At 35.2% G+C, this 15,653-nt stretch overlaps 1 protein-coding gene across 5 annotated transcripts in view; it reads right to left on the reverse strand.

Moving 5' to 3' along the window:
- Positions 1–3,855: 3,855 nt before the first annotated feature.
- ZGRF1 (zinc finger GRF-type containing 1) overlaps positions 3,856–15,653 on the reverse strand; it is a 93,155-nt gene continuing 81,357 nt past the window's right edge. For all 5 annotated transcript variants that reach the window (XM_057310012.1, XM_057310010.1, XM_057310011.1 and 2 more), the window contains 5 exons: positions 15,454–15,577; positions 5,639–5,815; positions 5,366–5,500; positions 4,413–4,674; positions 3,856–4,243 (listed from right to left, as the gene is read on the reverse strand). In XM_057310012.1, the coding sequence (XP_057165995.1) occupies positions 4,086–4,243; positions 4,413–4,674; positions 5,366–5,500; positions 5,639–5,815; positions 15,454–15,577 (856 nt within the window). In that variant the 3' untranslated portion in view covers positions 3,856–4,085. The remainder of the gene's footprint in view (positions 4,244–4,412; positions 4,675–5,365; positions 5,501–5,638; positions 5,816–15,453; positions 15,578–15,653) is intronic.

A 15,653-nucleotide genomic window follows, 5' to 3' on the forward strand; every position in this document is an offset into this window, starting at 1 on the left:
AGCCTGCTCCTTCCTCCCCCACTCACCCTGCTTGTGTTCCCTCTCTCGCTGGCTGTCTCTCTCCCTGTCAAATAAATAAATAAAATCTTAAAAAAAAAAAAAAGAAGTAAAACTGTCTCTGTTGCATATGACATGATATATAGAAATTCTAAAGACAAAAAAGACCTGTTTGATATAATCAATAAATTCAGTAAAGCTGCAGAATACAAAATTAACATACAAAAATCAGTAGTGTTTCTATACACTAATACTAAATTTTCTGAAAAAAGAAACAAAGAAATTGATCTCACTTATTATAGCATCAAAAACAATGAAATACTTAGAAATAAATTTAACAAAGGAGGTAAAAGATCTCTACTCTAAAAAGTACAAGACATTGATGAAAGAAATCAAAGAACAAATAAATGGAAAGGCATCCTTTGTTCATAGGTTGGAAAAATTAATATCATCAAAATGTCAAGACCTACCTAAAGCCATCTATAGATTCAATGCAATCCCTATCAAGATTCCAATGGCATTTTTTTTATCAAAGTAGAAAAAACACTCCTACAATTTATATGGAACCACAAAAGACCCCAAATAGCCAAGGAATTCCTGAGAAAGAATGAAGCAGGAGGCATCACACTTCTAATTTCAAGCTATACTATAAAGCTGTGGCCACTGAAACAGTATGGTACTGGCATAAAAACAGACAAATGGGCCAATGGAACAGAATCAAGAGCCCAGAAATAAACCCAAGCATATACAGTCAATAACTGACAAGGGAGCAAAGAATACTGATAGAGAAGAGACAATCTCTTCAATAAATCGTGCTGGAATAACTGGATATTCACATATGAAAGAAGGAAACTGGACCCATATCTTACAACACTCACAAAAATTAATCCAAGATGGATTAAAGACTTAAATGTAAGACCTGAAATCAAAAAATCCTAGAAGAAAACATAGGAATAAAGTTCCTTGACATGGACTTCGGTAATGATTTTTTGGCTATAATGCCTAAAGCACAAGCAAGAAAATAAAAAACGAGTGGGACTACAACAAACTAAAAAGCTTCTGCACAGCAAAGGAACCAACAACAAAGTGAAAAGAATACTCACAGAATGGGAAACAATATTTGCAACTCATACATCTGATAAAGAGTTAACATCCGAAATGTATAAAAAACTCATGCAACTCAGTAACCACCAAACAAATAACCCAGTTAAAAAAACAGGCAAAAGACCCGAATAGACATTTCTTCAAAGACTTATGAAAGGCCAAGAGGTACATGAGAAGATGTTCAACATCACTAGTCATTAGGAAAATGCAAATTAAAACCACAATGAGATGTCACCTCATGCCTGTTAGAATGGCCATCATTAAAAAAAAAACAAATGCCAGTGGGAATGTGGAGAAAAGAAAACCTTTGTGCACTATTGTTGGTAGGATTGAAAATTGGTACAACCACTATGGAAAACAGTATGGAGTTTCCTCAAAAACTTAAAAAAATAGAACTACCATATGATCCAGCCATTATACTTCTGGAAATATATCCAAAGGAAATGAAAACTCTAACTCAAAAAGGTATCTGCACCCCCACATTCATAGCAGCATTATTTACAATAGTTTAGACATGGAAACAACTTAAGTGTCCATTGATGGATGAATGGATAAGGAAGTTATGGTATAGCTACTGTCTGGCTCAGCCAGGGGAGCATGCAACTCTTGATCTTGGGGTCATGAGTTCAAATCCCACATTGGACGTAGGGCATACTTTAAAAAATAGAAGTCGTGATCGATCTATCTATCTATCTATCTATCTATCTACTATTTATCTTATTCAGCCATAAAAAATGAGAAAACCCTCCCATTCATGACAACATGGTTGGACCCTGAAGGCATAATGCTAAGTAAAATAAGTCAGAGAAAGACAAATACTGTATGAGCTCACTTATATGTGGCCTATTTTTTTCAAGACTTTTTAAAATTTATTTGAGAAAGAGAGTGAGAGCATGAGCAGGGGGAGGGGCAGAGGGAGAGGGAGAAGCAGACTTCCTGCTGATCAGGGAGCCCATCATAGGACTCGATCCCAGGACCCTGGGATCATGACCTGAGCCGAAGACAGACACTTAACCAGCTGAGCCACCCAGGTACCCCTATATGTGACATATTAAAAACCAAAAAACCAATCTCCTAGAAAAAGAGATTGAACTTGTGATTACCAGAAGTGGAGGGTAGAGAGAGAGGAGGAATCGGAGGGAGGTGATAAAAAGGTACAGAGTTCCAGTGATATCATAAATAAGTATTAGGGATGTAATGTACAACACGATGACCATAGCTAACAGTGCTGAATGATATACAGGAAAGTTGTTAAGATAATAAATCCTAAGAGTTTTCATCGCAAGGAAAATGTTTTCCTTTTTTTCCTTTCTTTTTATTGTATGTATATGAAAAGATGGACATTAGCTGAACTTACTGTGGTAATTCATTTCACAATATATGTAAATCAAAGCAACATGCTGTGTGCCTTAAACTTATGCAGTGATGTATGTCAATTATTTCTCAGTAAAACTGGGGGAAAAAGAGTAGTATACATAAGTGAATTGTAGGGCACCTGGGTGGCTCAGGCAATTAAGCGCATGCCTTCAGCTCAGGTTGTGATCCTGGGGTCCTGGGATCAAGTACCGCATCTGGCTCCCTGCTCCGTGGGGAGTCTGCTTCTCCCTCTACCCCTTCCCCAGCTGGTGCGCTGTCTTCCCCCTGCCTCTCTTGCAAAAATAAATAAATAAAATATTTTAAAAAAGAAAAGATAAATGAACTGTAGTTATATTTAGAGTGGAATATCAAACAGGAATGAGATTAAAAACTACCAATATTCAAAACATGTGGATGAATCTCATGAGAATATTTAATAAATCAGATGTAAAAGCATAATGTGATTCCATTTATATAAAGTTGAAAAGTCTGCACATGATGACACACATTACAATTTTCTATGTTTTCAGAAGTTAGGATAACCTGAGGATGACAGTGTAGTAGCAGTGAGGGGACACGAAGGGGGTTCCTCGAAGTTGAAAATAGAGCTACTCTATGACCCAGCAATTGCACTACTGCGTATTTATCCCAAAGATACAAATGTAGTGATCTAAATGGGCACCTGCACCCCAATGTTTATAACAGCAATGTCCACAATAGCCGAACTATGGAAAGAGCCCAGATGGCCATGGACAGATAAATGAATAAAGAAGATGTGGTAAATATATACAATGGAATATTACACATTTAATTTAAAAAATTAAAATCTTGCCATTTGCAAAGATGCAGATGGAACTAGAGGGTATTATGCTAAGGAAATAAGTCAATCAGAGAAAGATAATTATCATATGATCTCATTGATAATGTGGAATTTAAGAAACAAGGCAGAGGATCATAAGGGAAGAGAGGGAAAAATGAAACAAGATGAAACGAGAGAGGGAGACAAACCATAACAGACTCTTAATCATAGGAAATAAACTGAGGGTTGCTGGAGGGGAGGGATGAGGTAACTGGGTGATGGACATTGGGGAGGGTATGTGTTGTAATAAGCACTGGGTATTATATAAGACTGATGAATCACAGACCTATACCCCTGAAACAAATAATACGTTATATGTTAAAAAAAAAATAGTAAAAAAAATTTAAAAATAAACTAAAAAAAAAAAGATTCTGATAGAGCTATGGTTCAGAAAGCAGTGCACTGATATCACTGTAACCATGTTCTAATAGATGAGTTTTTGAGATATTTACTTATTTTTGAAGTAACACTCATATTCCCCAGGAAGCCTTTTCCATGCCCTTTGTAAAATTTATTCCTTTAGCAAACAGAAGCCATAATTTTTAGAGAAAAATTTATTTTTATTAGTAAGATTTTATATTACCTTCAACATCTGCCTATCTAAACATAAGTATGTATATTTTTTTGAAGAGCAAAATTTTTATATGTGGTTATTTAATGTTATTTAAATACTTTAAAGGTTTTTTGGATAACAAGGTTTTAGGATAATTAAAAAATATAAAAAATGTATAGTGTAAAATGAATTTGAATTTATATAAATACAAATTATCTATACCATGTCTTTTTGTGAATGAGATTTATCTTTAGATTTATCTTTTTCATTCTTTCTCTTCTGTTTTTCTTCTGCTTGTTTTTCAAAATAATCTTTAAGAAGATGGTTCAGCTGTGGTTCATACTGGCTTGCATGTTGTAATCCATCTTCCCTTCCTTAAAAAGATACAAAATGAGACAACAATATTTCATAGTGGTCCCCTACTATTTCAGTCATCTCCCACAGTGGCAAATCCAGAACTGTTCCCACCTGAACCATTCCAAGCACCAACTCAAAAGTCAGTTTTAATTCAAAATGCTTGAATTAAACATATTTTTATTTTACCTTCACAGTGTTGGATTACACGTCCCCAGAGCTGATTTTTCCGCAAACAGGCTAAATTTCCCACGATCAATAAATGCCTCCTTCCTCTGGTCAGTGCAACATTCATTCTTTTTTCTGAATCAATAAATCCTACTTGTCTTGTCCTTACACAGGACAGAATAATGATCTCCTTTTCAGCTCCCTGAAAAGCGTCTACTGTGGATACCTGCACAGCTTTAATATCAGGATGGTCAAAGTCCACAGCACCGAGTAAATGACAAAGCTACGGAGGAAAGAAAAGAGATCATACAGGGCAGGGACTATGAAGAACTTAAGACCTGAACCTATTCACAGCAGCCATTTTTATTTAACTGGTGGTGGATAATTTTCATTTTCTTTCTTTATGACTCACAAAGATTTGGTAGATAATTTCTAAAATGATACAAAAATAACTAGAGGACAATATAAATTAGGAAACAAAATCAAAAGTGATGATTTATCTATTGCTATGGAATTCATCTGGATATGCTAATTCAGAGTTGATAAAGAAACAGATGAAAAATATTTTTTAAAAAAAGCAAAAACTAGTTAGAAGTAATTGGCTTATGTGTACGTTAATATCTGGCATCTATCTTTGATTAATAAAATGAAATGATAATGAAAGAACATTTTGGAAAACAAAGATTGAATCCCATCTGTTCCAAAACACAAAGCATACACAGTATTTTCTTCCCTCTAATTTGTTTATTTGCATTTTTGCCCCAACAGCTGTAAACTGAATTTAATTAAACCTTGTTAGGTTTACATTTAATTATACAGAAAAAAAGCCAGACCAGACAAAAATCAGAATTTTTTTAACATGTTAACTATACTCCCAAAGTTTTTTAAGCACCAAATCAAACCACTGCAAATGTAATATCAAATATTGTAACATGAAATTATAATATTTAAGTATCATAATATGTAATACAAACCTTGTACATCTGGGATTTGTATAATGTTATCACCCCAATCATAGAGCCTGCTATTCCACTTGCAATCAGTGATTGAATCAGCTTGAGTGTAAAAGCAGCTTCTGCCACATTATGAAAGCTGTTATCTCTTTCAATCTGGAATAAGAAACAGATCCTAAATTATATTTCCCAGAAAGGCTATGGAAAGACCAAGAAAACCATATAAAAAACAACAGTAAAATTAAACCAGGAAACTAAACCATGTTGACTCTCATTAACATTAATGTCATTTACCTGTTCCAGTCCTTTAACGTTATAGAAACACAGGGTTGGGAGCCATTCCAATAAAGGGCTCCTCTCTGTTTCTGAAATGCCATTCATGAGGTTTCCTTCATAAAACAGATCATTAGAGATAGCACTGATTGCAGGGTGACAACGGTATTGGGTTCTCAACAGAACTGGCTTATGCCCCTAAGAAATTTAAATGCAGAAAAATAAAAAATTGAAGCATTTTGGAATTTAAAAGTATCACCATATTGTATTCTTAGTAAGTGAATTACAACCATGATGAAATAGACTATAAATAAAATTTTTTTTAATTACTAAAAATATTTTCATGGTAAACTATTATTACATCACAAAATTATAAACTACAAGACATGTCAAATCTTCAAATTATTATCTAATAAGTTTGGCACCTAACATTATGCTTTCATAATCTATGCAGAGTTGGCCTGACACTAAATTGAAAAGGAATCTTCAAAAAAAATTAGAAAGTATTGTTGATAACTCATTTCTTAATATTCCTCCTTGGGTACAAGGCATCTTTCATTTTGAATCTTCAAAGAAGTTTCCAGTTTTGTTAGTGCATCATAAAATCCACATTCCATCTACTTTAGGGCCCTTCTGGAGCACATTCTTTCTTTGCAAAATGTTCTGTAGCACTGTTTGAACATTTTGAATAACTACGAGGTACTCTAATAACAAAAACAAAGTAAAAGGGAAGATTAATGATCACATAGACAAGGTATTTTTTATGGGAGAAAAACAATAAGTAAAAAAAACCAATCCTCAGTACTATTTAGGGCATAAGATTGTGGATGAGTCTAAGTCAGTGGGCATATGAAATCTCTGACAAAAATACACAATATGCTCAAGGTATAAAAATGCTCAAAAGCGGGGCGCCTGGGTGGCACAGCGGTTGGGCGTCTGCCTTTGGCTCAGGGCGTGGTCCCGGCGTTGTGGGATCGAGCCCCACATCAGGCTCCTCCGCTGTGGGCCTGCTTCTACCTCTCCCACCCCCCCTGCTTGTGTTCCCTCTCTCGCTGGCTGTCTCTCTCTCTGTCGAATAAATAAATAAAATCTAAAAAAAAAAAAAAAAAAAATGCTCAAAGGATCTAGGGCACCAGGCTGGCTCAGTGAGTACAGCATGCAAATCTTGATCTCGGGGTTGTGAGTTCAAGCCCCAGGCTGGTCATGGGGCCTCCTTTAAAAAAAAAAATGCTCAGGGGCGCCTGGGTGGCACGGCGGTTGAGCGTCTGCCTTCGGCTCGGGGCGTGGTCCCGGCGTTCTGGGATCGAGCCCCACATCGGGCTCCTCTGCTGGGAGCCTGCTTCTTCCTCTCCCACTCCCCTGCTTGTGTTCCCTCTCTCGCTGGCTGTCTCTATCTCTGTCAAATAAATAAATAAAATCTTTAAAAAAAAAAAAAAAAAAAAAAAAAAAAAATGCTCAAAGGATCATGCTTGAGTACTAGAAACGGCTAAATTATGGTATATCCACATTACGTATTGGTGATTAAACATATTTATGACAACAGTGACGATTACAAAGCTAGTTAGTAACACAGGGAAATGGATTATTATAATGCAAAGTTTAAAAAAGGCAGGATAGAAACTATATAGTATGGTCTCAATTATGTAAAAAGTATGTATTTTTTCCAGCCTTATTGTGGTATAATTGACACAAAAAATTGTTTAAGTTGAAGGTATACCAGGAGTTGATTTGATACACTTATATATTAAAAACTGATTACCCCCATAGCATTAGCTAATAGCTCCACCACAACACATAATTACCATTTCTTTTTTTTATAGTGAGAATATTTAACATATACTCTCTGGGCAATTTTCAAGTATGAAATATAGTATTATTAACTATAATCACCATGCTCTTAATTAGATCCCCAGAACTTATTCGTCCTATAACTGAAAATTTGTACCCTTTAACCAACAACTCCCTTTTCCTACCTCTCTACCTCCCAGTTCCTGGTAACCACCATTCTACTCTTTGTTTGTACAAGATCAGCTTTTTTAGATTCCATATACAAGTGAAAACATATACTATTTGTCTCTGATTTATTTCACTTAGCATAATGCTCTCCAGATACATTCACGTTGTTGCAAATGGCAGGATTTCCTCTTTTTTTTTTTTAAGATTTTATTTATTTGTTTGAAAGAGAGAGAGCAAGTGAGACAGCATGAGCAGGGGGAGGGGTAGAAGCAGACTCCCCTGCTGAGCAGGGAGCCCGACTGTGGGACTGAGATCATGACCCAAGCAGAAGGCAGTCACTTGACTGACTGAGCCGCCCAGGCACCCCAGATTTCCTTCTTTTTTTATGGCTGCATGATACTCCATTGTGTGTGTGAGTGCATGTGCGTATGTGCACATATCAAATACACGTATTTTTATAGTTTGTATATATACACATATATTTGATATAAGCATATACGCCAAAGATAAAGGCTGGAAGGGACAATACTAAAATGTTACCAAGGATTTTCTCTTGGGGGCAGTCAGGTTATGACAGATTTTTTTTTTTTACCTTTTAGTTTTCTGTAGTTTCCACAATCCCTATCATGAGTAGTAGATATTATTATTTCTTTTAATTAATTCTGAACTAGTTCAAATATACAGAAAAGCAAAGAAAATATAATACTCATGTATGTACCACACAGATCTGACACTAGTATTTAGACATTGCTGCTTCAAATCTCTCTTTTGTTAAGACATAAAATGTGATATATATAGCTAAAGCTCCCGCTTCATCTATTTCCTCTACCACCTGCTCCAGAAATAGCCCCAAACTAAATTTTCTTATGGCATTCCCATGCAAGTTATATGTTTACTACATAGGCATGCATCTATGATTAATACATATTATTTGTTATGCTTCTGAAATTCACATAAATTGTATTTTACACTATATATCCCTTTGCTCTTGCTTCTCTCAATATCCACTATGTTTATAAGAACTATCTATATGGATCAAGTTAATTCACCTTAACTGTTTTATATATTCCATTTTGTAAATTCTATTCCATTTTATTCTGTAAATAAATCACTTTTACGTCCTTTATTTGCCCTTTTAAAATTCCCTCTAAAAATCTACTTCATATTTTAAAAGTCATCAACAACAAATAAGTGAAAGAGCAGAGAGCATTAACAGCATGCATAGATGCTAGCATTTGTTAAGAAAGGGGGGAAATATTTTATGTATTTGCTTACACTGGCATAAATTGTCAGTAGAAGGATACAAGAAAAAGACGACAGGTGCTTTGGGGGAGAGAAACTGAGTGGTTGGGGGACAGGAGTGGAAGTCTTCATTCTTCTTTTTAGTTCCTCTTAAATTCAAATTCTGAATCCTCTATGTTACCTCTTCAAAAATGTTTTAAGAATCTAAATAATTTTTTTAATTAAGATTTTTTAAAAAGCCACTGGAAAGGTCTGATTCAAAAGAATCTGGACACTGACATTATGGAAGGGATAGAAAGTTATGCAATTTAATTCACTTACAATTAAAAGCTCAAGATAATTGAAAGCTTGAGTCGTCACAAAATTGAGAACAACTCAACTCAAAACTCAAATCAATTTGAAACTCAGTGTAAGGGGAAACTTCTGAAGAAAGGAAAATAGAACTGTCTTGCAGAATCCATTCTCTGATATCTAAAGGAACAAGAAAATACTAAAATAACAAAATACTAAAAACAACGGGAAAGAAAAAATTCAATAGCCACGCAACAAAGAAAGGTTTATAGCCAATCCAATGTCAAACTTTAAAAAGTACTTATCAAGAAAGAAACAAAATTTTAAGTGGAAGGGAGAAATACAGTACAGATCTTCCTTGACTTATGATGGGGAAACATCCTAATAAACCCATCATAAGTTGAAAAAATCATAAGTCAAAATGCGTTTAATACATCTACTGTATGAAACATCATACCTTAGCCTAGCCTACTTTAAACATGCTCAGAATACTTACATTAGCATGCAGTTGGGCTAAATCATCTAACACAAAGTTTAATTTATAATAGAGTGTTGAATATTTCATTCAATTTACTTAACACTGTACTGAAAGTGAAAAACCGAATGGTTGTTAAGTGTATCAGTTGTTTATTCTTATGATCATGTGGCTGATTGGGAGCTGTGGCCTAGCATCATGAGAGAGGAGGCTACCACATATCGTTAGCCTGGGAAAAGACCAAAACTCAAGATGCAAAGTATAATTTCTACTAAATGTATTACTTTCACACCATTACAAAGTTGAAATTGTTAGGTCAAAACATTGTAAGTCAGGGACCATTTTATATTGAGATTCCTACCTTCTCTGCAAGTCATAAAGTAGAAATGGCTCCTAAGAATAATAATGAAATAGAGAAAGTGAACTGGGCAGTTTTTAATAGAAGTGAAGGCTCTGAGGATGAAACATCAAACAGAGAGGACGCTTGAAATCCAAGAATATTCCTCATCTGGAAAAGGGACAATACCTCCAACCATGTGGAGTGAATCCTGGTACAGAATATTTCACAAAACTTTAGAATTGAGAGAGTGCATGTAAGCTAAAAAAGATAGCACACATTCTTAATTTAGTTCTATTCCAGTCCCACCCCTACCCCACTCCCCTACCATCATATTTTCAGGGTACTAAGAAAATAGAGAATACAGAATACAAATATGAGATGGCTACCCAAGCATGAACATAAAGAAATCAAGTAGGAATGGCAACTATGTAAACATACTACAGCCTCTCCCCCCAAATTAACAAAATAAAGGAAGACAATGCAAACGATATGCATAGAGTCCAGCCTAGACAAAATACAACCAAAAAACAGAAGAAAAGTTTCCTCAAGTATTTAAGCTTTAGGATATAATCAGAATATAATTGAGTGAAACAAAATCTCAAGGTGAGATGATAAAAAGATGAGATTAAAAGGGAAATTTCAGTCCTAAAGAAACAGACTAATTTTTTAAAGAGTAACATTAAAGAACAAATAAACTAAAAGCAGCAAAGAACAAATAGGATTTCTTCATAAAACTTGCTATAACCCAACTCAAAACTCAATGCAACTTCAAACTCAATGCAAGGGAAACAGACATAGTAGAAAGGTTTCACAGATAATGAAGATGAAATTAAAGTAACATAAATGGAAGACAGATAAAGACACCCAATACAAGAATAACTGGGGACCTCTGTGTTTTAGACTGAATGTGTCCCCCACCCCAATTCCTATGTTGCAGCCCTAAACCCCAAAGTGATGGTATTTGGAGGTGGGGCCTATGGAAGTTAATTAGTCTTAGATGAGGTCATAAGGATGAGGTCCTCATGAGAAGATTAGTCTCCTTCTAAGAAGAGGAAGAGGCCAGAAATTTCTCTCTTTCTACCATGTGAGGATACAGCTGAGAAGAGAGTTCTTATCAGGAACCAAATCTGCAGGTACCTTGACCTTGGCCTTCAAGCCTCCAGAATTGTGAGAAATAAATCTGTTGGTTAAGCCACCCAGTATATGGTATTTTGTTATAGCAGGCTGCACAGACAAGCTACTGATAGAGAATTCAACAGGTGGAATAAAAACCTTTCCTAAAAAGAGAAAAGAATCTCCACTTTGAGAGGACTTATATTACAGAATGATTAGTTAAGGAAAGCTCCACACAGATATACTGTAATAAATTTATCAACTTTAAGGTTATAAAAAAGAGTTCTTATATCCAGTTAGACAACATAAATCATTACAAGGGGAAAATAATCAGGCTGGCCCTAAAATTCACAGTAATAGCAACAATTCAATAAGCCAATGTGCCCTTTACACTTAAAGGCAATGGACTCTTGAAACAAAAAGAACTCAGTAAAGTAGGCATCTATGAGTCACTTTTTTTTTTTTAATATTTTTTTAATTTATTCATGAAAGACAGAGAAAGAGAGAGAGAGAGAGAGAGAGACAGAGGCAGAGGGAGAAGCAGACTCCCCGCTGAGCAAGGAGCCTGACGTGGGAATCGATAACAAGACCCTGGGATCATGACCTGAGCTGAAGGCAGACACTTAACTGACTGAGCCAATCAGGCACCCTCTATGAGCCATTCTTGAAAAAAAAAAAAAAATGATGATGAAGCCCAAGGCACCCAGATGAATGAAGAAGTACTGAATCTTATAAATACAGAACTGATTCTAAATAGTTGTACAAATTATGATTGTAGAACAAAAAGAATAATGGTGTAACTAACAAAAATAGGAACATGGGAAGGGATTAGAAAAGGGGAGAAAGCATAAGAGCACTAATATCTCTACTTTTAGAGCAAAGAAATCAATCCATCTGTCTAAAATCTGTTAGAGGATCTCAGGAAAAAATATCTATTATGGGTGAAGAAATATTTATTTGAGATTTAATCATTTCTAGTTTCATTTCAGTTTTTCTTCCTCTGTTAAGAAAGTACAGATTGCTGAAAGCTCAAACAGCAAAATAACCCCTTAAATGCAATTTAACCTGGCAAGAATGGGGGTGCCTGGGTGGCTTAGTTGGTTAACCGTTTGCCTTCAGCTCAAGTCATGATCTCGGGGTCTTGGTCTTGTGTCCTATATTGGGCTCCCTGCTCAGTGGGGAGTCTGCTTCTCCCTCTGCCCCTCCCCTGGCTTGTGGTCTCTCTCTTTCTCACTCACTCTCTCAAATAAATAAAATCTTTAAAAAAGAATAAACTAGCAACAATGAAAAAATAAATAATTTAATTAATAATAAACTAGTAACAATGATAAAATTTTTCTTTTGGCAATACATTCTCTATAATTCTTTTGGCTGTAATATTTTAATCTTCTGCTTGTAAAACTAGCTTGATTTAGATTATTGCCTCAAAACAATAGTAATAATAAATAGGTAAGCAAATTGTGGTATATACATACAATGAAGTATTATTTGGCCATAAAAAAGTAATTAAATCATACAGACCAATAGAGGAGGGCTCAGAAATAAACCCGTACATAGTCAACTGATTTTTGACAAGGGTGCCAAAACCATTCAATGGGGAAAGGACAGTTTTTTCAACAAATTGTGCTGGGAAAACAGGATATCTGCATGGAAAAGAAAAAAGTTGGTCCGTACCTTATACCATATATAAAAATTAACTTCAAATGGATCAAATAATTAAATGTAAGAGCCAAAACTATAAAATTCTTAGAAGAAAACATTGGGGGAAATCTGTATGACACTGGACTGGGCAACAATTTCATGGCTATGAAACCAAAAGCACAAGCAACATAAGAAAAAAATAGATAAGTTGGACTTCATCAAAAATACGAACTTTTGTGCATCTAAAGATAGTGTCAAGGGGCGCCTGGGTGGCTCAGTTGGTTAAGCGTCCAACTCTTGCGTTTGGCTCAGGTTATGATCTCAGGGTCGTGAGACTGTGCCTCATGTCAAGCTCCACACTGGCCTGGAGGCTGCTTAAGATTCTCTCTCTGCCCACCCCTCAACTTGCTTGTGAGAGCTCTCTCTGTCTCTCTCTCTCTCAAAAAAAAAAAAAAAAAAAGGATACTGTCAAGAAAACAAAAGACAGCCTAAGAATGGAAGAAAGTATTTGCAAACAATGTATCTGATCAGGGTTTAATATCCAGAAAATATAAAGAACACATACAACTCAACATCAAAAAAACAAACATCCCGATTCAAAATTGGGCAAAACACTTGAATAAGCATTTTTCCAAAGATAAGAGCATGGGAAAATGCCCAATGTCATTAGTCACTAGGGAAACGACAATGAGATACCTACTTCACACCCATTAGGAGACCTATTATTTAAAAAACCCAAAAAACATAAAACAAAAAAAAACAAATATTGGTGAAGATGTGGAAAAACTGGAACATTTTGTTGGGAAATTGCTGTTGGGAATGTAAATGGTGCAGCTGATATGGAAAACAGTTTGGTAGTTCCTCAAAAAGTTAAAAAAAATCATCAAGGATGTGGAGAGAGGGGAACCCTCTTGCACTGTTAATGGGAATGCAAACTGGTGTAGCCACCCTGAAAAACCATATGGAGGTTCCTCAAAAAGTTAAAAATAGAACTACCCTATGATCCAGGGTATTTTGCATTTCTGAGTATCTATCCCTAAAATACAAAAACACTAATTCAAGGGCATATATGCACCCCGATGTCTGCAGCAGCATTATCTACAATAACCAAATTATGGAAACAGCCCAAGTGTCCACTGACTGATGAATGGATAAAGAAAATGTTGTGTGTGTGTGTGTGTGTGTGTGTATATATATATATATATATAGAATGGAATATTATTACTTATTTGCAATGACATGGATGGAGCTAGAGAGCATAATGCTAAGCAAAATCAGTCAGAGAAAGACAAATACCATTATTTCATTCATATGTGGAATTTAAGAAACAAAACAAATGAGCAAAGGGAAAAAAGAGAGAGAGAGGCAAACCAAGAAACAGCCTCTTAACTACAGAGAACTGATGGCTACTAGAGGGGAGATGGGTAAGGGGCTGGGTTAAACAGGTGATGGGGATTAAGGAGAAGCACTCAGTGTTGTATGGAAGGGCTGAACTACTGTATTGTACACCCGAATTTTAACTAACTGAATTTGAATAAAACTTAAAAACAAAAAAGAGAATGGATTTTAAAAAACCATAAAATTATTACATGACCCAGTAGTAGCACTTCTGGGTGTATAATCAAAAGCACTGAAAGTAAAGACTTGAACAAGTATTTGTATACCAATGTTCATAGCAGCATTATTCACAATAGCTGAAAGATAGAAACAACCCAAATATCCATCCATAGATGAGTGGATAAAATGTGGTATTACACACAATGGAATATTATTTGGCCTTAATAAGGAATGAAATTCTGACACATACAACATGGATGAACCCTGAAGGTATTATGCTAAATAAGCCAAACACAAAAGGACAAATATTGTATGATCCTATTTATATAAAGCACCTAGAGTACGCAAATTCATAGAGGCAAAAAGTAGAATAGAGGTTATTAGCTCAGGAAAGAAGCATATTAAACAATGGGTACAAAGTTCCTGTTGGGATGATGAAAAAGTTCTAGAAATGAGTAGGGTGGTGGCTGCACTACATTGTGAATGTACTTATAAAAAAATGTAATATAGTACTGACATATGCTCAGTGTGGATGAACCTCAAAAACATTGTGCTAAGTGACAGAAGCCAGGCACAAAGGGCACATGTTGTATAGAGTCCAAGTTGTATGACATGAAAGTTGTACGACTGTACGATATAAAATCTGCTGAATAAGTAAACCTATGCAGACTGAAAACAAGCTTGTGGTTGCCAGGGCTGGAGGAAGGAAGGAATGGAGAGTACATGCTAAATGGGTTTGGGGTTTATTTTAGGGTGAAAAAAATGTTTTGAAACTAGAGAGAGGTTGTTACACAGTATTGTGAATGTACTAAATGCCACTGACTTACTTTAAAATGGTTAATTTCATGTTATGTGAATGTCACCTCAACTTAAAAATATATTAATAATTAACTTAAAAAATTCTTTTAAATGTGAAGCAACACTCTACAAGAGATCTACAATAGGGGGCAGAGATAATAGAGACATTATAGAGTTTTCTTAAACTTTAGAGCAAAAGCAATGTATTTACTACCCACTACTAAAGTACATGGGGAAAAGATTCATTTTATAAAAGGGCACTTAAATTACAGGGTTTTACTTATCTTTAAGAGGGGTATTTACTAAACAATTTCACTTAAAATTATTTTAGGGCATGGAGTAGTTCTAATATTTTCATTTTCTATCAATCTACACAGTGTATAATCAATAAATGATAATTCTGAATGAATTTAGCAGTAGTACCATTAAGCAAAGCCGATCAAAAAGAGTTTGTTCTAGTCCATTTTCATGAGCAGCATCAGAACCCTGAATAGTAGGAGGAAGCTGTTTGGGATCTCCAACAAGAATCAGCTTTTCACACTCAAACCTAAAAACAGAATTCCAAAAGTTAATCTCAGCAACAACAACAAAGCATACATTGACATCACTTGTACTATTTTCTT

The sequence above is a fragment of the Ursus arctos genome, unplaced genomic scaffold (genome assembly GCF_023065955.2).
Source record: "Ursus arctos isolate Adak ecotype North America unplaced genomic scaffold, UrsArc2.0 scaffold_11, whole genome shotgun sequence".
Taxonomy (NCBI): Eukaryota; Metazoa; Chordata; class Mammalia; order Carnivora; family Ursidae; genus Ursus; species Ursus arctos.